General features: G+C 42.1%; 1 protein-coding gene across 1 annotated transcript in view; it reads left to right on the forward strand.

Annotated features, from left to right (window-relative positions):
* The window catches only part of KLHL4 (kelch like family member 4), an 826,871-nt gene that overhangs the window by 799,993 nt on the left and 3,141 nt on the right, over positions 1 to 23,737 (forward strand). Inside the window, exon 10 of the mRNA XM_085607742.1 lies at positions 12,538 to 12,709. Within this exon, the coding sequence (XP_085463868.1) occupies positions 12,538 to 12,709 (172 nt within the window). The remainder of the gene's footprint in view (positions 1 to 12,537; positions 12,710 to 23,737) is intronic.

Consider the following 23,737-nt stretch of genomic DNA (forward strand, 5'->3'; position numbering starts at 1 on the left):
AAAGCCGCCAGATCATTCGCATGACTAAATTAGGCTTGAAACATGTCAATCTTCAGCTACCTTAGATAATCAATTCGAGTAGGAGGAACCACTTATTTTAATATAGGCAGTATGACTCAATAATTATTTCTGTAGTGTACCCCCGTCCTATTTTTGTCTCACTCTTTCACATATGTACTTAAAATCCACCAGTCTACTATTTTACCCACACTTCACCATATGGCTTATAAAAAAGATCTCAGGTAAAGAGCCCCCATTGCAGCGCCGGCCCGACGTGGAGCAAAAGCCCAATGATGAAGCAGGACACCTATTTAGGGGCGTGATGGGCATTTGTTCCTACAGAGTAATGCTCCTTGAAGACTATGTGGAACTTAACTGAGTAGACAAATCCGTACTTACTAGGAACTGCATACCCCTGTGATCATGATTAGCTAATTGGAGCATGTATGCTGGACCTTTATGCACTCCGAGTCCGTCCCTCTTGACATATATAAGGTATGTAAAGACCCTGAACTACAATACCTGAGAAGAGAGATGACATAACTGATGAGAGTCACCTGTTTTCGTAAATTGAGCCCCATAATTGTCGGGTAATTTCATGCAATAAAATTCGGACTGTCCTCTCTTCTTTATATGCAGATACTACTTGTAAAATACCTTTATGAATAGTAAACCATTGTAAACTTACACAAAAGTGTAAGTTTACCTTAGTGAAGAAGGCCCTGTATTTCTACAATTAAACATTAAATGTCAAGGCAACGTACTCATGGTGTAAATATGTTAATTGCTCACTGTTGTCATATCATTAGAGAAAAGTGTGTTGTGTAATTGCTATACTTGAATATCTACCAGTAAAATGCCACTACGGGATATAAGAACTACCCTATGAGAGCTCAGACAAAAAGAAAAGCAGATTTTATTTTCTGAGGCTTTTAGATGGAATTTAGCTTGCATGCAATGAGTATAGCTGCAAGCATGAATACTAAAACAGAAAATATTTATAACAAGCAGCCGAAAACAAGATCCTGAAATTACATGCATTTATTTATGAGAAAAATGTTCTACATCATCATGCAAAATTCATACTGTGTAGACACATGATGACACTTTGTACAAGCGCACTTGGTTGCTGTAGGGTATGTGTAAATGTCAGGGTCAGACCAAAAGAGACAAAAGCAAACTTTGTGCCCTATGCTTTCTAGACGCCCCTGTAAGACCAAAAGCAACACTAATGGCCAGACTTAGAATGGAGTCTTCCAGATGTCAATTATTGTTATGTCTCGAACATGGTGTAATTTATACATGTATAAGTAGAACATGATTTACTAGGAGTATGTACAAATAAATGCATGCTTTATATATATATTGTTTTACAAATGTCCGAACCCTAAAGGATCATACTGTACTCACAGCATAGAGGATGTGCACTTGGTGTTAGAAAATAAACCTGTCAGCTTCTTTTTTGTAAATTCGGTGATTTGGACTAGATAACTCAAAAATTATGAGGTTAGGCTATGCTCATTAAAGATCCTAGTAAATAAGGCTAAGATTGATAACATTGATATAGGCATTTCGTAATATACACCTAATCCTGTGAAGGGGACATGCTATTTGAAAAGCATATGATAATACGAAGCAATCTTTTCCCCTACGTTGTCCATAACTACAAGTGATTTTTTATGGAGTTATGTGAGGAAGTAGATTATTAGGTGGAGCGGATGGTAATTCTTTGGCCCAGGGGCAACGTACCTTCTTTGAATGTACTTGATAGGTTTGTCCTGGGCCTTTGGAGTTCATTGGATCCAAAATGTTTCAAATTCCTAGATTTTTTCAGCATGTTTAGGAGGGTACATTGTGACACAGCCAAAGGCCTGGGACCTAGGGAACAGCATTTAGGGGTCAAGAGTCACTCCAGAAGAAGCCAACAGTAGGGTCTAGGGCAGGTCCAATTGGAACCGGTCAGCTGGACTTTTCAGGAAAAAGGCTTCTAGTGTATTGCTGTATTGGTGTAGCATAAGAGGAGGTAAGCCAAGTGACCTTTTTGGAGATCACTTCTTTGTCTTGGGTACAAAAGGGGACAGGTCCAGCTTTTCAAGTCTCCTCACAGGTCTCAACAGCATGTGCAGTCCTTTTTCTGTCTTCCACAGGTCTATTTGTGTTCTGAAGAGGGTGCCTGTGTAGAGGATTTTCAACAGAAAAAAACACACTGTCACCTGTTTTCCTAGCGTCACGTTTTTAAACTTTATGCAGCATGAAAAATACACCTGTTCATAGAAAGTCAGATTTAATTTCACTTAAAATGTATACATACTTTCTTCTCTCACTTGTGGAAATTGGTTAATTAATCCTCATATCATCAGATGCAACTATTTCTGGACATTTCAGATGTAACTTATGTGTGCAGATAAGCTTAGATTATACATTCTTGAATGTTTATGAATATCCAATTGAATAAATTACATCTGAATGGGTGTTCACTAGGCCGGGGCATACTATTAATTATGCAAAATAAATTGTGATATTCCTGGATTTTTATTCATGAACAATGCGCATAATATATAGGAAATTCACCTTAATCAATTGTCCATATTTATTTTATTTGCCTGCAAATGTTGTTCAAGCAGGAAATGTATCGCAGCGAATCATTTTCTGCAATAACTATATTTTGCCGTTATGAGAAAAGTCACAAGAGATGCCACCTACCCACATTTTGGTCTGAGAGTGAATTTTTACATAATTTTACAAAATATTCATGGAATTTTGTGAACTTTTGTCAGAAAATGATATCACCTCTTGTTCACTAAATGTGCATGGAATTTCCCCAGCCACTCATGAGGCACAGCTTAGGCAACACGCACATGTGCAATTTTGTAGAAAACTTTTATCACACTAATTTCAACACGTGTTTATTTATGTTGCGCTCTTAGACTTCACAAAACTTTGTCTGTACTTACTTTTATAAGACTGAGGGGCGTATTATCTACAGTCCGCAATAAATATCGCAAAGCGCGCTTAGTGCGATTTCAATTATCGCTGGCTATCGCTGAATTTCATCGCCGTGTCAGCTGCATATTAGCAACGCTTAGCTGACAGGTGATGTGAAATCCTGTGATAGACTGCGATAATGAACATTAGCGTGCAAAATCCTGCGATGATTTCACAGCGCTAATGTCAAGCTTGGTAATAGGGGAGTGTGGACTTAACCTTACAATACACCTCCCATAGGCATTAATTGCAAGTCAGGTTTTATTCAGGCGATAGAATAGTGCGTTGATGGGGGCTTAGTGCGCATTTTCTCATCGCTTCGCTGTTCAGGGGCAGCGTTGGTAATACCGCAATGCAGGTTTTGCAGGCATTGCACTGTTTGTCCTAGGAGGGAATGCCTACTTTGCATCTCATTAGCGATGTATATCGCTAAGATGCGTGGTGTTAGTAATTCGGCAGCTAACATGCGCTGATGCATGTTAGCGCCGCCTTGGTAATGGGGCGATGGGATTATAGCTGCATTAGTGGTTAAAAGTGCCGCTAAAGCTGCGGAACTGCCCTTGATAATATGCCATTGAGCCGTCTCATTTGTTGTTCTTACTCATCAACTTCTCCCATACCGTCCCAATCCAGCCTGTGAACACTTAAAAGTGTAACAGTAGAAAACAGATGAATATCTATGTTGAGTAAGTTTCTTTAGTTTTGCAGATCCATGTCACTTCTTATAGTTTTATATATACAAAATACCTTATAGAAGCTAAGTTACATTTTTGTGTAAATCAGCCGCAAATCAAACTATTTATCAGTGGCTTAAGACACTCTGAAGCAATGAAGGTCAGTGGCTAGTTCAGAAAACTTTTTCTTGCAGTAGTTGTTCCTTACCTCTGCCTTGATGCAATATACTCCTGAATATGGTGGACTGATTCAGTGGCCCCTTCTTGCAGCTATTGATTTAGTCCTCCATATTCGGGAGTAATTTGCATTCAAGGCAGAGGTAAGGAACAACTACTGAAAGAATGAAAGAAAAGATTTTCTGAACTTAGCACTGGTGTTCATTGCTTCACTGTGTCTTAAGCCAAGGGGCCACTAATTATTAAAAGAATGGGATTTCAAGCTCGACCACCCTAATAACGGAAGGCCTATCTATCTTAAGCTCACTGGGTTTAATCAATTCAGAAGGAAAAGAGCGTATGGCAGATGAGGGTACAACCAATACCAGTACTTATTTTACATTGCAGAAAGAGATACAGGACCATGACCAGGCCATTGGAGTGGCTCATGAGACAAACAGCAGCCTTATGATAGCTACGTCACTATCTAATGAAGCAAATTCCTCTCGGACCCCGGAAAAACTTCAGAGGATACACACTTAATGGTAAGCCCTTCCCCTGGGAAGAAGAAGAGTAAAACTAGATCTATTAAAAGCTTTAAAAAGGACATTGATTCCCAGGAAAACTGGCGATATATTAGTGCTGCCTCACGTACAAAGGGCAGCCCTGATGGCAGCCCTCTACATGAATTGGTCACATCTAAGAGAGAAGTTAAGGCTATGAAATGTTGCTTATCAGGCTCAGGATCAGGAACTGGTCCTGGTTCAGACCTAAAATCTACAGACAATTTTGGAGCACATGACTCCTCTATCAATCAGAAGAAAAGCCCTGACTCTTTGGATAGCTGGCCATCATTGGGTTTTTCTTCCTCAGTAATGATGGGAACTACAGAGATGACTGCCTCGAAGGTTACTCGTGACATTAAAGAGCCTTCGCTTTCCAAAATTCATGAGATGCTCCATGATCAAAGGTTAGAAGCACAAGAGCATTATGTGCAGGTTAGGGCGGATAACCTTTCAATTTAGCAATCTCTATCAGAGGTTACTAGCAAAGTGGCATCACTCAAGTGTGATATATTGGAGCTACAACAATGTGTCGCTGATACATTTATTATCTCCGCAGGGGAAAGTCGAAGACTTGGAAATCGGCAATGCCGGAACAACCTAAGGCTGTTAGGGGTCGCTGGAGGAAAGGAAGGATCTGACCCTGAGCTTTTGTAGTGCAACTATTTCAAAAAGCATTTCCGGATCTCGCAGACTGGGACAGGGACTGTCATATACAGAATGCTCGTAGACTACCAATTTTTTTATATAAGGCTAGGTCACGATATCCTAGACCAATGCTTATTTTCTTTGGTAATTTCCTACTGAGACAGGCAATATCTATCAAAGCTCGTCCTGCCACTCCTATATTGGTAGAATAATTTTTCCATCTCTGTTAGATCGGATCTGTGCAAAAACACTATGGACAGACGCTGGAAGCTGTTTCAGCTCATCGATCCACTAAAAGCAGCGGGTGCACAGGTCTTTCTGCGTACCTAAAGATCATCAAGGACAGCCACTCTCAGACTTTCCATACAGACCTGGAGGCTAAGCAGGTCAGAATTCAATGGCAACAGGCGGCTGCTACATTGATTAAGTTAAGCTATGGTATAATATACTAGCCTAGATAGAGTATTAAAGCTCTTTCATCTTTTTTCTTGGTATGCTACTACTTTTCTTTTTTCTGATACTCTAATTATATTTCCTACACTTTTTCTTTTTCTTATTGTTATTTTACTGCATGTAATGCATTGTGGATGGGTGATGCACTCTGGGTGGGGTGCCTCCTGATAGCTGTCAGTTCACCGGCAGCATAAAAGGGGATGATTCCTTTTTCAGTGGGCCCCCCTCCCGGGGTATTCTACTCCCGACGCTCTAAAAAAATATCTCAGGCGAGCAGCCCGTTCCAGGTTGTTTCCCTTGACTGTTACCTATTGGACCATTCTCGGGAACTGATGCACCTATCCATTAGATGTAATAGTTTGGTATTACCGACACCGTTTAGAAGAACTTACCTCTAATAGCGTCCTGCATTGAAAGGTTTCGACTGTTTTGTCCCACACGCCTCTTATCATCGTTGCCCTGATGAAGGTGTAGCCCTGACTGGGCGAACACCGAAACGTACATTGGCTCTTACCTTCTCGTGCCCATCAGAAGATTCTACATGCCCCTATGAACTGGGAACACACGAGTTTGCGTTTTGTCCAATATGTACATTGTGGATGTTTATTTTAAATCCAATTGAAAATCAATATGTATTATTGAAGTGTATATGTCTGTCTTGTCTTATTTATGAGTATGATGTTTGATTGAGTTGTCTATGTGTTTTCTTTGTGTGGGACCTTTTGTTCAGGTGTAAAAACTGTATTGCCTGTTACATTGTCCAAATTTTTATGTAAGTACTATTATCATGATTATTCAAACTCAAATAAATTCCGATTTGTTATATCTTCTTTTCCAGTCTGTTTTGGCCCTGTGCTCCTTTGTATAAATTTGACCCAGTTGTGGGCATACCATTAATCAGTTTAGTGTAGACAGTGGGTTGTGCTTACTTCGATTGGAATTGAGAGTACATGAACATATACATTGTTATCTATTCTAATAATGGCTTTGGGGCTCAGTGAGTATGGGCTGGTATTCAATGACCACACTAATGGTATAAAGTTCCAATGTGGCTAATTAGATGTATAAGCTAGAATATATCAGGTTTTAACATAGGAAGTAAATGCCAACTAGTGTAGGAGGAATTAAAAGTGTACAGGCCCTATATTGTGCTTCTTACAGATACTCACTTGGCTTATAAAGACAGGGGTCTGCTAAAACATTTAGGCTATCAAATAATTGTCTGTACATATCAGAGTGTCTCTATAAGAGGGGCAGCTATCCAGGAGAACTAGTCATTCGAGTATAAAGTTCTTAGGGTTTCTGCCGATCATTGCTTGAGATGGGAAATTGCGCAGCTTGAAACTAATGCTATAAAATATGCGTTTTACATTATACATGGACCCAATGTTGATAATCTTGCTTTATTGGATTTTTTAACGTTAGAGCTATTGGATTGGTAGGGGCAGCTTCTAATTATGAGGGATTTTAATTGTGTCATGAATCATGGTACCGTTTCTACTAACCAAGCGGCAACTTTAAAAATGGTAAGGGCCTCAATCCTCGAACTAGCTCGGCTGGATTGTCTGAGAGATGCATAGCAGGCACTTCACCCTGTATTTTCAGGGTACACATATTATTCTGCTCAGCACAAACAGTATTCCAGGATTGATATGGCCTGGGTCACTGATAAAATACTGCTATCTGCAGATATGGAAATTTGTCCCAGGATATCTTCTGACCATAACCCCATCTTGCTTTCCTTCCAGTCCCAAGTATCAGACAATGCTGTGCATCCTTTTTTATTCCCGCGCTTTTTACTAACAGATAGTGAGTTTGTCTCATTCACTCATAAAAAGTTAACGGAATTCCTGCAACACAATGTGGGTACTGCCTACCCTTGTATAGTATGGGACACAACGAAGGCTTATATAAGAGGGATTATCCAGCAAGATATCTTACAGCAAAATAAAAATAGGGAGGAGATCACTAGGAGAGGATGTGGTCCTTCGGCTAGACTGCCGACTTTGGTGCTGGAAACCAGGGTTCGAGCCTCGGGGTCACGTCCATATCCTGTGATTCTGGGCAAATCACTTAATCTCCCCGTGCCTGAATGTGTAACGTAACCGGTGCTCATGTAAAGCGCTACAATACCTTCGGGCCGAGTTCACGCTATAGAAAATCTGCAAAAAAAACCAAAAACCTATAACTGCTTGTTATGCGCTGATAAAGCTAGAATTCCTTCACGCAGAGGCAATGCGACAAGGGTGTCAAAACCAGGAACAGGTGTATATTTCATTAATAGATGAACGTTCATTCCTGGGTAGGACGCTTAAAGAAAAGATTGCTGCTAGTTATACCAAGAATTTAGTATGAATACGGGGAACAGATCGGAGTGTGCTGGTGCACAAGCTTGCTGCCAATAAAGCTAAGAGGCAAATCAAGGTTATTAAAGGGTAGGATGGCACATTACACATGCATTCATATTCAATAGTTGAGCAATTCTTCCAGTCCTATCAAAGGTTCTATACAAAAACGCATTCACTAGATTAAAAAGGTATGTTTGAATATATTAAAGGGTGTGACCTCCCGTGTTTGAACAAAAAAGAGACTGCTTCTCTTAATCAGGAAATCCTTCATGGGATAATATCTGAAGCCCTGACCATGCTACCTTCTGGTAAGGTAGCAGGGGATGACTCGATACCAATTGAGTTTTATAAGGTCTTTAAAAGCATTATAGTGCCACCACTGGGCGATGTCATTAAAAAAAAGGCATCAGAGGAGCAGTGCCTAGATCATGGAATACGACAAATATTGTTTTTTTTCTAAAGAAGGATAAGCCACCTCAGGAACGTAGTTCCTATTTTCCGATATCCCTTATAAACACAGATGCAAACATTTTTGCTAAAGTTTTGGCAACCCAATTGGCACCTATGATGCCCCAGGATTAGTGTTGAGTCAACAACATAGTTTTATTCTGGGTAGGGATTCCACGACCCATGTTAACACTGCAATTGTGGTTTTCGATATAGCAAAAAAATCAATGATTAATATAGGGATGGTCGTGCTGGATGCCGAAAAGGCATTCGATCGTGTGGTATGGGCTGTCTATGGGCAACACTTTCATCATTTTGCCTGGATGAGAGATATAGTAAGTGGCTCAACTGCTCTATTCCAGTCTACAATTGACTCATTTTCCGATATATATTGGCACTCGACAGGGGTGTCCTCCCGCCCCACTATTATTTGCGCTATATATTGAGCCATTTTTACGTGCATTACACTCTAATACGCACATTCTGCCATTGAGATCAGGGCTCTCTGAGCTGAAAGTTGCTGCTTTTGCCGACGATATAGCCATTTTTACATCCGACCTGGCAGTTGCAGTAGCCTTTAATAAACTTGAAGCAGACACATTTGGCTTTTTTCCAGGTATAAGCTCAATGCTAATAAGACACAAGTGCTTCTTAACTTTTACTCTGACAGAACAATGCTGGGGGTGTGTTTAACAGTCACTTACCTTAGTTTGGTATTTGTCCGCAGATTGAGCAAATACTGAGAATATATTATGAGTTTTTGCTGCAATCTGTTATCAAAAATTTGAGAAGCTGCCATAAATTGCCAATCTTCATAATAGGATGATGTAATATTTTAAAAATGAAAGTATTACCAACATTTTTATGTTTATTTTGTTCTATTACCCTAGGTATCCCTAACTCCTTTTTTAAGAAACTAGAGGGGGTGATAAGTAGCTTTATTTTGGGCTATAAGCAAGCATGACGTGCAATAAGATTTATAAAGCTTCCTTACAAACAAGGCAGGCTAAATCGTCCAGATTTTAAACTGTATTATTGGGCAGCGTTTGCTGGCCATCTTGGCAGCCTTTTGTTACCTGCGAATCAAGACTTTTGTCATGGTCTTGCTATTGGCTCTGACATTAGAATGTTTCTATGTAGAATCAATGATCCTAATTACTTCAAGAGAGTTTGCTTTAAGACTATCAGGCTTACCGTGTAGACTGGGAAATTTTAACTAGATGCTCTCTGTCCCTTACTCATGACAGTCTTCTTTATGGGGCAATCTGATGCTTCCAAAGGTATTTCATGAATCTGCCTGTAAGTCATGGACTAGCTATGGGGTAGATCGGCTTGGACACTTATACGACTTAAATGGCTTCCGAACATTCGAAAGCTTACAACTTTCTTTTGAACTTCCACGTCAGTTGTTTTTAAAATACCTGCAGATCAGGGACTATTTCTTAAGACGGCAAGCGATAAAGACATTGGAGATCTCCAAGGTATTGGCGTGTTTGCATGGTATATCTCGGAAATCACTAATAAGTACTATGTATCAGCATTTCTGTCAGCTTAGCATGGACAGCAATGCAAAAATGGCTGTAAAATGGAGCAATCCTTTGGGGTTAGACATCATCCCAACAACAGTCAGTAATGCATTAGAAACATTAGATGGATCAGTACCTTCTATCAATCTAAAGTTGCAACAATTTCAGATGATCTGCATGCTATATTACACTCCGGAGAGGATAGCTAACTGGGCGCTGAAAGATGGAAGATAGGGGGCAATAGGAGCAAATGCCCAAAATGTAGGCTGCTTGCAGCACATATAGTACATATGTTTGCTACCTGACCTGAGCTATAGGCATTTTGCGACAAAACAAGGCATATTATAAGTTTTAGCCAGGGTTTGGATTATTGTCTGACAGTGAAAGAGAATATGTTAGCTATAAAGAAGCAAGCTCTGGCCTGAGATCCCTCCAATCTATTATTCTTGTTGCAGCTTGACTTGCCATAGCCAGGGCATGGATTTCTCCAAAGCCACCCGAGTGGCGGAATGGTGGGCAATTATGATGGAAACTTATGAAAGGGAGAAGGCTTTGGCCAAAGCTAGAGGAATACGCTCTGTGGAGAAATGTGATTCTATATGGGGCAGACTTGCACAAGATCGTCAAGATAGGACGGGGGATTGATTACTTATTTTTTGTTTTCTTTGTACACTGTAGCAATATGCATTAACCTTTGTTAGCTGGTGTTATTACTAATTATTTGATCTATATGTAACCTCAAAGTACTGCTGAAATGCTACATTATAAATACTTTTCATGACTTTCCTCTTTTGACAACAATAAAAATATTTTAAAAACATTTAAAAAAAGAGGACTGATTCACAAAAGTTTCTTTTACCAGATGTGTCTTACTGGATACGAAGGTGTGGCTTATTCTTGAATTTTCAGGGTCCAACATGCTTACTCATGTACCTGATTCACAGTTTTTTTTTCTGAATATAAACTGTCTTGGCTAGAAAACACTGGGTCATATTATCGTTAAAATTATCGCCGGTTTAGCGGCAGAAAACTGCCGCTAAAGCGGCGATAATGGGCTTGATAATATACCCTGGAGAATTCCAATAGAAGCCCAGGTTCACACCAGAACATGGGCTTCTATTGGAATTCTCAAAGGCATATTATCAACTGACTATTTTAATCCATGGCACAACTTCTATAAATTAGGCTTTATATCCAATACACATTGATACTGCTGTACTGGTGATTAGATATTTGTAAATAACAAAAACATAGACGTTATTGTGGTAGCAGGCAATGCACAATTGGCTATTTTTTCATTTTATTAGTTCTCTGTATGATTTATCTCTACCTTTACAATTAGGTTTACGGCCGAACACTCGTCTGCCACTCAAATATTATTCTCATTAAGAGAGAAAACAGTTAAACATTAGAGTAGACTGACTAGTATAATTTGTATGCGATGTCTTTGGCTGTACTTCACACCTTGTAGGACTTGACTATTCGTTATCTGTACTGAACTACCAGCAAGTTCGGGTTTCTAGCACTACTAGGATAGGTAGAGAAGGAGACTTTTGATTATTTTTGCAATATGCTTTTGACGCCATCATGTGGAAGATTGAAGAAGTTCATATTTGTTCCGTTTTAGCTTTATTAAATATCAAGAAAAAAGACAATTTTCGCCGCACATTTTACCATAAATATGGGTCTTTATACGGAATAAATAGAAGAGGGTGCTAGTTATTGTTATTATTATTTTCATCAGATATCCCTGTTTGTACTATACAACTTTTAAGACAATATTTAAACTGGCATTGCGTCGAATTCCAACTTTGCGGTCCAGTCAGTTTTTCAGAACTGTTGGGTAAGATATGAAGTACTGCTTACTTATTTCTGTAATGTGCTTTGGTTGCCATCTTGTGGATGATTGAAAAATTGTACAACAATTTCCTTTTACCTTAAATTTTTGAAGAAAGCCTATTCTTCGCATCTATTCATCATGGAGTGTGAAATTAACACATTATCCCACAAATAGGGCTGATTATAGTAAAAACGTATGAGCATGTTTATTCATATTTCGTGTAACGCAGCTCAGCAAGTACAGTTGTCATGCTGCATTGTGTGAAAGAGAACAGAACAGTGCCACATTTTCAAAGATATGGTGCAGTTGTGCCCTCTACTGGTGCTGGTGCACTTGTGGGTGTCTAAAGCCAACGCAGGTCGGAATAGTTTTTGTGCAAGAAGGGACACCTTCATGCACAAAAATATCCTTATAGGCTATTTCCTCTTTGTATGTGGAATGCCGAATGCAGCACACTGACGAAAAGGAAATAACGAGGATAAATAAAGATTTTTGTCTTGTAACTACAGCCTCAGGCACACACATTATTTTGGGGCAAATATATGTTTACAAGTCTTTATAGAGATGGGTTTACATCAAAATACATGGGTGGATGCATGGGAGCACCCATGTACGGTCTATTTCACACCTATCTGATACAAGATAATGCAAGGCAGCACTGTGCTCGGCATTGCATTACTTTTTTTTTTACACAACTGTTCAAAATGAGATTTGCATGGCTTTGTAAGTCCCAACATGAATTTGTGCCGTGCTGTGCCAAATAAGTGACACAACCCTAATGCAAAATCTTAGTAAATCTGGGCCATAACACTTATAATTAGCTAATGAAGCCAAAATTACCAAACACATTTTTTTAGTCAGTCATTAAATATTCTCATAAATACTCATATTTTTCAGATACGACCCTAAAACGGACAACTGGACTACTGTGTCTCCCCTGAGTGTGCCCAGAGATGCTGTTGGGGTTTGTCCACTGGGGGATAAGCTGTATGCTGTCGGCGGGTATGACGGAAATTCATACTTGAACACTGTGGAGTCGTATGATGCACAGACTAATGAATGGACACAGGTAATCATCATCATTATCATTCTGTTGGCTATTTCAAACAAATATTCATAAAGCAATAAGTACAAAATGTGGAAAAATGTATGCACTCGATTATTCCTTTACTCTTTCATGGTATTTAACTATATTTAACATATCAACTTTACTACATTAAAAGATGACTAAGAAGGACAATGTTAGTTCATTGGTGCATACTATAATACCTGTGGGTGCCACAATTTAAGACTTAAATCAATTAAATAAATAGTTTCCTTAATTTCCCTCGAAAAAAAGAATTCCCTATATAACTTATGGGTAAATAAGCCCTATTGGTAGTTGTTTTACCACAACATTGACAGCTCTGCAAAGTGGAAGACACCAACATATAAGATGGCCACAAAAACAGAATATTGGCCTCCGCTTTTATAATTACAAGTTACTAAAATGTTACACACCATACTACATAAAAATGCACTTTGTGTGCATTTTTAGGTGTAATATTGTGTACCAAATCAGTAACTTGCAATGAGTATATTATCATTATATGCCATCTATTCACCAAATGCACAGGCTGTGTTTCTTCAGATTTCACATGCAGTGCTATATTTCACCTCGGTGTATATCACCACTGGAGCGAGAAACTCTAGCGAAACTATGGAAAAAAGTAGTTCCACATTCCAAATGTAAAGTTAACTTATATGTTTGATTTTGGTCACTATAAACAGTGGACATATATAAAAACAGCCTAAGAATTTGCAAAAAAAAATACAGTTCATGTATTACCAGCCATTTTGATTATTGGCTCAAATGCAGTAACAGGCTGTGAAACCTTAGTTCATACCCAAATGTGCTTTTATTTCATTGTACCTGATACAAGTTAATTTCATCAGCGTATGTTTCTTACTATAAAAGCTGGTACATTATAAAAGTCTTTGATAATCAGTCAAAGACTGCAGAGGCTATACTCTTCCACTGGGACCAGGCACTTTCAACCCTTGCAAGAGGGTTTTCTTATGAAAATTCCTCCTATTTCATCTTATGCCCTTGAATATATACACATCAAAACCTGGCAACCAGTAAAAGTGAGAAGGGAATCTTTTACATAAATTGTTAAAAGTTAATCAAGCCGTCCGGGTCCAAGCAATATGCCTAGCGTTATCCCTAGCCAGCACATACGCTAGGGCTATTTCCAACATAATAGGATGGGCGTATAAGCTTTTACACACTGACCTAGGCTCCCTAAAGGCACATTATAAATTGGAACCTGGACACCAGCACATTTGAAGATTTTTTTTAAAGAACCTGACACCAAGAATACGTTTTGATTTGGATGTAGAACACTGCTCCCAATTAAAACACTATGTACAATATGTAAAAAGCATGGAATGTAAATCTCCCAAGCAATACGTTCACTTTCTACTAGAACACAGGGTACGGCGCTGTATTCTTATATTGAGGTTTGGAATCCTCCCATGAAAAGGATATAAAGCTAAATGGAACAACCTAGAAACACAAAAAGGAATCTGTGATTTGTGTAATGGAAGAGTACAAGATTTACCTCATGTATTGTTAGTCTGCCCAAACCCGATCCTGGAAGAGGCCCGGCGGCGGGTTATAAAGCACATTTGTTTTGGATATAATGTTTTTTCTGCACAAGGTTTAATCATGTTATGCAAATCGCCACCTTATGAATTTGTCTGTTATAATTTGTAAAAAAATTTAAAGATCTTTTTAAAATTGTTTAAAGTGTAATACAACAAATGTTTTAAATGTTTATTTTTGGTATTTGTTGATCTCAGCAGAAGTCTAAATTAAATCAACTAAAAAACTTTGAACTTTGACAATCAGTGATTGCTTCTCAAAATAGAACAGCATGGGTCAGTGTTCGAGCATCAACTCGACAGAGAGGACTGTTTACTTCTTGATCCACCTTTCTAAAAACTTTAGTTGATTTGCATTTCCTGTACATGCATATTTAGAGTTTATTCTACACAACAACTTATACAGCTCATAACTTTCAAATTTTAAAAATGCATTTCTTCCAGAATATTTTGCTCGTGGAGATAAATTCCTCTTATGTATTCTGCTCAACGATCATAAAATGAATGTCAGATTAACATACCATTAAACATCTACTTCGTCTTTTACAGTGTTTTAATAATATAACAAATGTTCCCTTCTCCTGCTGTTGTAATAGGATGACAACTTGCTGACGGTCTCATATAATGATCATATACAATATTCATCAAGCTTAATTCTAACCTCAGTGTGAACCCAGGGGTGCGTTGTGCCAATCTCAGACATCATTTCTAGGTGACAGAAATATATCTGGGTCTGAATGGGGTATTACCACATGCCCATAGCTTAGCAAGCTCACAATGCCTAGCTCACAGACTTTGCTTAGAGCCTGATTGTCTTATGTCACATGTTGTTATCTAATTTACTTTAAGTCCCAGCAATCGTCTTTGGATACCCAATAATGAACCAATGTGTATGTGAATGACAAATTAGAAGAGAAATACACTCCTAGATAAACAATTTCAAGAGGACAGTTGTGGTGTCCAGAGTAATTTACACTTTGTCAGCGTCCATCTGAACACTATTACCAGTGGCGTAAGGAAACTTGAGCCCCCTCCCCCCTGCAAAGTGCATGGGTCCCCAGAACCAGTCAGGAGCCTGCCACCTGTGCTCAGTGCTAGAGGGGCCCCTTGGAGCTCGGGCGCTAATGTTACACCACTGACTATTATGTTTGTTCTCCCTGCGTAAATCTTTAAACAGTTAAACTGACAGCAATCATCAAATTTCCATTGGGCATGTTGCAAACCAGTAGAAGTCAGGTTACAATCATTGTGTCATCTTCATTAAAGAGAAATTGGATTGTTTCTGTATTCAACCTGGGTAGAAAATATTGTATTTATTTTAAGGCTTCTGGACCATTACAAAAATAGATGTCAAAAAGTAGCAGTGCTTAAATGCAACTTTGCCTACGCCCATTTGGTGGTATTTGTGACAGTGCCACATTCTCCCCTATTTGTATTTTGGGTACAATAATTACTATGTAGCTAAATTATTAATCGCACAAATTATATCAAAACTCATTGTGAGTACATTGTATGTCTGTCTATTAAGTAGAATCATGGTGTCATGCTATTATATGACACATACAATGCAGTACGCTTTGAAACTTTTAAGAGATGTTATTCAAAAATCTTGCCCACAATTTCAGTCATGGTGATCATCCTGTAGCTCTCTAGGGGAAGTGAGCACCTCAATTAGTATTAGAATAGTATTGTTATTCATAGCACATGTTCTGCCCTGATTACCCCCCCTGGATTTCCTAATATTTTAACCACTGGATTTTGGACCTCTGTTGTGAGTGAATCTTGTTAATGGATTTTCACTAATAATTAGCTCTGCTGAAATTGATGTGAGTACTACCAACTGTGAGTGCCAGCATTTGAAATTAAAGTCTGTTGCTGTATAGCTGGGGTTAAGAGGCTTTGTACATGTTATATTTCAACACAGATACACATGCATGTTCTTACGTGTCTGGTCTGAGCAAGTAAAACTACTGTCTAACTTGGTCCTGTATATGTGTACAGGAAGCCTTGCACAGATGGGAATTTGAGTAAATTGTTTGTAATCTGTCCATCAAACAATAACATCCAAATTTCTCTTTGACCATAGTGTGAGTCTGTAGAGCATTATTGAGAATAAGTTGTGTTTCAGTGTAAGTCTGCAGTGGTTGTGTGTAGTCACGTTGTAAATGAAAGCTGTATCAAGGGTTGGCTAAGCATTGGCTAAGTAAAGAGAATACAATAAATTCTCTTTCCTCATGATTGAAAAGGTTCTAAGTGCAAAGGTAGGATGATTTTGCTCATATTTCCACTCCTTCATATACTTTGGGTTTTGTAGTCAACCCTTAATGAGCTGTCCAGCTGTAAAATTAAAGTCTCCTTCAAACAATAGACCCATATCTAGGGGAATAATCTTCTCTTGACAGAGGAAAAGGGTGGAGGTGAACTCTGCATAGGGTAATCAGCTGTCATTCCACTGATAAGACTTTTCATGCCTTTCTCATAAGGACTAAGGTAAGGAGGGAGACCTTTTGCACCACTCACTCCACGAGCTTCCTTTTAAAGTTTTGGAGTTTGGAGAGAAAGAGCCAGTTTGCTGTGCAGGTTACAGACAGGTTAGTCAGGGGTGCTGGATGGCAGATATCTGAGCTCTCCTAGATCACTTGGAACTACATTTAAGAAATATGCAAATATTTAGAGGCCAGGAAGCCCAGTATCAACTCTCCTTGTGGCTAGAGTGCTCCACCAAGAGTAAAACAATTGAAATGCTGTGATAAACAGCCCTTCTGACCTGGAGAAAAACACTGTTTTTTCACGAACAATGGGAGAAGTTGCCCAGCGAGTCCGCAAGGACATCAGGCTTAGAAGAGCAGACAGCGAGAGAAGTGTTGGGTTGGTGAGGAGTCAACAAGCCCATGAGGACTTGTCCTTGTGGCAGGCTCATCTGCCTGCTCACAGATATCTGACACGGGGATAGGTGCACCAACTCCTACAAAAATTATAATAAAACGGCACCAATGGGAGAGCTTTGCCCAAAACAAGTCAATAATGAAATCCCACTTAAAACTCACATAATCCAGTTTTGCACTTGTGAAAGTATTCACTCACACAGAGGTTTCTGTGCAATTGCCTCTCCTCTTATTGGAGGTGTTGGACTTGGCCGATATTGCAGGGTCATCCCACTTTAACACTGCGGTTCAGTGCTAAAGTGCATGTGCTCTCTCTTGTAAACATGGTAAGTTTGGTCTACACCTGTTTGGCATATTTAATTTAACTGGAAGTCCCTTCTACAGTGGTATCCTATATACCCAGGGCCTTTAAATTAAATGCTACTAATAGTCTTGCGGTACAAAAGAGGGTGGTGATGGACGGAGCATCAGAACCAATCAAAAACACTCACACCCAGTCAACAGATCTGGGTTTGATCCATCACCGTTCTTTAGCCCACTCTGCCACCCCAGTTCAGACATGGCCATATGCAAATCAGTCTGACCCTGTGCCTCATGGGAACAGTCCAGCCCGAACTGCCAAGCCATGCCTTCCCTGGACCAGAAACAAGCTTCCTAGGACCGGTTTCTGGCATTTCAGCCTTCTTCAGCCAGGCTTGCTTGAATCCAGTGGCAAAGTGAGCAAGGGACTCACGTCTGAGCATACCCTGCCAACTTATGGCGAACAAAGAGGTACAAAAGAGGGTGGTGATGGACGGAGCATCAGAACCAATCAAAAACACTCACACCCAGTCAACAGATCTGGGTTTGATCCATCACCGTTCTTTAGCCCACTCTGCCACCCCAGTTCAGACATGGCCATATGCAAATCAGTCTGACCCTGTGCCTCATGGGAACAGTCCAGCCCGAACTGCCAAGCCATGCCTTCCCTGGACCGGAAACAAGCTTCCTAGGACCGGTTTCTGGCATTTCAGCCTTCTTCAGCCAGGCTTGCTTGAATCCAGTGGCAAAGTGAGCAAGGGACTCACGTCTGAGCATACCCTGCCAACTTATGGCGAACAAAGAGGTACAAAAGAGGGTGGTGATGGACGGAGCATAAGAACCAATCAAAAACACTCACACCCAGTCAACAGATCTGGGTTTGATCCATCACCGTTCTTTAGCCCACTCTGCCACCCCAGTTCAGACATGGCCATATGCAAATCAGTCTGACCCTGTGCCTCATGGGAACAGTCCAGCCCGAACTGCCAAGCCATGCCTTCCCTGGACCGGAAACAAGCTTCCTAGGACCGGTTTCTGGCATTTCAGCCTTCTTCAGCCAGGCTTGCTTGAATCCAGTGGCAAAGTGAGCAAGGGACTCACGACTGAGCATACCCTGCCAACTTATGTCGAACACAGAGGTACAAAAGAGGGTGGTGATGGACGGAGCATCAGAACCAATCAAAAACACTCACACCCAGTCAACAGATCTGGGTTTGATCCATCACCGTTCTTTAGCCCACTCTGCCACCCCAGTTCAGACATGGCCATATGCAAATCAGTCTGACCCTGTGCCTCATGGGAACAGTCCAGCCCGAACTGCCAAGCCATGCCTTCCCTGGACCGGAAACAAGCTTCCTAGGACCGGTTTCTGGCATTTCAGCCTTCTTCAGCCAGGCTTGCTTGAATCCAGTGGCAAAGTGAGCAAGGGACTCACGTCTGAGCATACCCTGCCAACTTATGGCGAACAAAGAGGTACAAAAGAGGGTGGTGATGGACGGAGCATCAGAACCAATCAAAAACACTCACACCCAGTCAACAGATCTGGGTTTGATCCATCACCGTTCTTTAGCCCACTCTGCCACCCCAGTTCAGACATGGCCATATGCAAATCAGTCTGACCCTGTGCCTCATGGGAACAGTCCAGCCCGAACTGCCAAGCCATGCCTTCCCTGGACCGGAAACAAGCTTCCTAGGACCGGTTTCTGGCATTTCAGCCTTCTTCAGCCAGGCTTGCTTGAATCCAGTGGCAAAGTGAGCAAGGGACTCACGTCTGAGCATACCCTGCCAACTTATGGCAAACAAAGAGGTACAAAAGAGGGTGGTGATGGACGGAGCATCAGAACCAATCAAAAACACTCACACCCAGTCAACAGATCTGGGTTTGATCCATCACCGTTCTTTAGCCCACTCTGCCACCCCAGTTCAGACATGGCCATATGCAAATCAGTCTGACCCTGTGCCTCATGGGAACAGTCCAGCCCGAACTGCCAAGCCATGCCTTCCCTGGACCGGAAACAAGCTTCCTAGGACTGGTTTCTGGCATTTCAGCCTTCTTCAGCCAGGCTTGCTTGAATCCAGTGGCACAGTGAGGAAGGGACTCACGTCTGAGCATACCCTGCCAACTTATGGCGAACAAAGAGGTACAAAAGAGGGTGGTGATGGACGGAGCATCAGAACCAATCAAAAACACTCACACCCAGTCAAAAGATCTGGGTTTGATCCATCACCGTTCTTTAGCCCACTCTGCCACCCCAGTTCAGACATGGCCATATGCAAATCAGTCTGACCCTGTGCCTCATGGGAACAGTCCAGCCCGAACTGCTGAAGAAGGCTGAAATGCCAGAAACCGGTCCTAGGAAGCTTGTTTCCGGTCCAGGGAAGGCATGGCTTGGCAGTTCGGGCTGGACTGTTCCCATGAGGCACAGGGTCAGACTGATTTGCATATGGCCATGTCTGAACTGGGGTGACAGAGTGGGCTAAAGAACGGTGATGGATCAAACCCAGATCTGTTGACTGGGTGTGAGTGTTTGATTGGTTCTGATGCTCCGTCCATCACCACCCTCTTTTGTACCGCTTTGTTCGCCATAAGTTGGCAGGGTATGCTCAGACGTTAGTCCCTTGCTCACTTTGCCACTGGATTCAAGCAAGCCTGGCTGAAGAAGGCTGAAATGCCAGAAACCGGTCCTAGGAAGCTTGTTTCCGGTCCAGGGAAGGCATGGCTTGGCAGTTCGGGCTGGACTGTTCCCATGAGGCACAGGGTCAGACTGATTTGCATATGGCCATGTCTGAACTGGGGTGGCAGAGTGGGCTAAAGAACGGTGATGGATCAAACCCAGATCTGTTGACTGGGTGTGAGTGTTTGATTGGTTCTGATGCTCCGTCCATCACCACCCTCTTTTGTACCGCTTTGTTCGCCATAAGTTGGCAGGGTATGCTCAGACGTGAGTCCCTTGCTCACTTTGCCACTGGATTCAAGCAAGCCTGGCTGAAGAAGGCTGAAATGCCAGAAACCGGTCCTAGGAAGCTTGTTTCCGGTCCAGGGAAGGCATGGCTTGGCAGTTCGGGCTGGACTGTTCCCATGAGGCACAGGGTCAGACTGATTTGCATATGGCCATGTCTGAACTGGGGTGGCAGAGTGGGCTAAAGAACGGTGATGGATCAAACCCAGATCTGTTGACTGGGTGTGAGTGTTTGATTGGTTCTGATGCTCCGTCCATCACCACCCTCTTTTGTACCGCTTTGTTCGCCATAAGTTGGCAGGGTATGCTCAGACGTGAGTCCCTTGCTCACTTTGCCACTGGATTCAAGCAAGCCTGGCTGAAGAAGGCTGAAATGCCAGAAACCGGTCCTAGGAAGCTTGTTTCCGGTCCAGGGAAGGCATGGCTTGGCAGTTCGGGCTGGACTGTTCCCATGAGGCACAGGGTCAGACTGATTTGCATATGGCCATGTCTGAACTGGGGTGGCAGAGTGGGCTAAAGAACGGTGATGGATCAAACCCAGATCTGTTGACTGGGTGTGAGTGTTTGATTGGTTCTGATGCTCCGTCCATCACCACCCTCTTTTGTACCGCTTTGTTCGCCATAAGTTGGCAGGGTATGCTCAGACGTGAGTCCCTTGCTCACTTTGCCACTGGATTCAAGCAAGCCTGGCTGAAGAAGGCTGAAATGCCAGAAACCGGTCCTAGGAAGCTTGTTTCCGGTCCAGGGAAGGCATGGCTTGGCAGTTCGGGCTGGACTGTTCCCATGAGGCACAGGGTCAGACTGATTTGCATATGGCCATGTCTGAACTGGGGTGGCAGAGTGGGCTAAAGAACGGTGATGGATCAAACCCAGATCTGTTGACTGGGTGTGAGTGTTTGATTGGTTCTGATGCTCCGTCCATCACCACCCTCTTTTGTACCACTAATAGTCTTGCAGCAGTGCTTGTGCCACCTACTGAAGTAACCTTTCAAACCTGTTTCAGGCCTCTGCCCCTGAAGGATCTGCGCGTGCAGTTTACTGATGCAGTGATGTGGCATGCAAAGTGGTTGACATGTCTGAAACTCCCCTTGTACTACTTATAAGTCAGCCCTAAGGAAGGTCCTAGCTATCCCTATGGACACGGTGCTGTGTAGGTAAAAGGTAGGACATGTGCCTTAACTGTGTGGCATGTCCTGATAGTGAAAAACAGCCTATTTCTTTTCTCACTGCTGTGAGGCTGCCCTCTCATAGTTTTGCATTGGGGATTCCCTGATATGTGCTTCAGTGGTAATTTCTGACATGAGAGGGGTAGCGTGACCGCGTTTGGTATGTTTGGAATAGTAGTGATATATCCTGCTTATTGGTGAAAGCAGATTTGTCATTGCTATTTTAGAAGTGCCACTTTTAGAAATGGGCATTTCTGTGTGCTTATGTGTTTTTGTGCCCTGCCTGGATGTTTATTTACCATCTGGTTTTGACTGACAGGAGAGAGGGGATGTGCATTCACTCTAGACAGTCACAAGGGGGTTGAGGTGTGTCTTACCTTTCCTGGGTGACCCAGCGCTAGGCTGAATATACCTTGGCTGAATTTAGAGTAGCGGCAGGAGTTTCCCTTGCACCTGAACAGGCCTGGTCTGCATTTAAAGTGGTGGAAGGAGTTGTACCTACAACTGAATATAGCTGTGAATACCTTCTACAATGTTGTCTTCACCCTTCTGTGGTGTGTCCGGAACCAGGTCCTGAGATGTGAATAGGGGATTTGTGCTCTTCTATACAGTATTTGAAATGCCCCCCAGGAAAAAAATAATTTTTGACTATAAGTACAGTGGCTGTGACTCCATGAATTAGACACTTTGTAGACTTGTAACCAGATGCTGCTGGTTCTAAACCAGAGGACTGCTGTGTGCTAGGAGGAACTGCCATTTGGATCACCTGCTTGCCGTCCTGAAGGGACGTCCCATCTGCAAGCTGACTATCTGTGCTCGTCGGCCTGCTTTTCCTGTGTGTGTGCCAACTGTGCTCTCAACAGTGGCCTAGCTAGGTGGCACCGTGAGCATCTCTGAAATGGGACTCTTGCCTCTGTGAGTCTGGCAGCAGTGTGATCTGGGCTGGGAGTGAGGGTACTCCCAGTTAAGTTTTGGCAAGCCAGTCCGAGGCAGTCGCTCGATACATGCTGATGGTGTATGTTTTGCTTGTTGTGCTCTAGCCCCAAGTCAGCACTTGGTAAGCTCTTTTCTCCTGCCTGCTGGGGGCATAGACAGCCACAATGAAGGGAGCTGTGACACTGGGACTGAGCCTCTACAGTGAGGCCCCCATGGAGCTATCTTCCCTGCATCTTGTAGAATCCATGCCCCCCCTTCCTGCCAGCTGAAGCTGCGATTGAGAGGGCGGGGCCAGTGAGGTTCTGCCTGGCCGCCCCTGGTCGGGGAGAGAAGAATGCTGACAGTAATCTCTTGAAGCCGACCACACTGCCCGAGGTAGAGTGAGCCTGAGATCCAGCCTGCAGCGGCTGGAAGGAAAATGGCCTTCATGGCAGTGCCACCCTTTTCCAGGCCCGCCCATCTCCGGACAGACTCTCGTGGGTGAGCTGAGAGACCCAATGGGGACACGAGCAAAACCAAGGTGAGCTTGCGTAAGAGTTGTCTGGAGATTAAGGCATAGAGAGTGTTGCCATAGTCCAGCCTGCTGGTGATGGGTGCTTGCATGATGGTCCATCTGGTGCTCTGAGAAGGGGTGGGTGATAAATGTTGCTCCGCCATCAGAGTTGGCGGAATTTCAGCCACTCTGTGTTATACATGTAATGTGGAGATCTGGGCATATTCGGTAAGTTAGCGAGCATTAGCAAGATTTGGCATCTCCTAGCATGATTTCAGGTCATAAGGAGGGAACCCGGCGATATTTTCCCAACACGGGCAGTCGTGAGTGGTCACCACCATTCACAGTCAAAAAGCTGCAGCTCCAGAATAAAATCTACTGAAGCGACAGCAACATCAACTCAAGAAGCGGCACCCTCCAGCGTGCAACATAGTGCAGTTTGCACTGATTTGTCAGTACAGATTAAGCTCCCAATGCTACAAATCAGCAAAAGCAGTGTGACATGCCTAATTCTTCCCATTCGTGGAACTCCGCGGTGTCTCACACAATTTTTATTTAACTCAGTGGAATAGAATGGAGTGTAAATCTGTAAGTTCCACCCAACTTTAGTTTTGAGGATACCATTTGAAGATTTTTTACAGCATGCGTAGGATGTGGAGGCAGTAGGTGCACACTATGTTAACTTGAACGGTCACGTTAGTTTGTCATCTA

Source organism: Triturus cristatus, chromosome 5_2 (assembly GCF_964204655.1).
Source record: "Triturus cristatus chromosome 5_2, aTriCri1.1, whole genome shotgun sequence".
Classification (NCBI taxonomy): domain Eukaryota; kingdom Metazoa; phylum Chordata; class Amphibia; order Caudata; family Salamandridae; genus Triturus; species Triturus cristatus.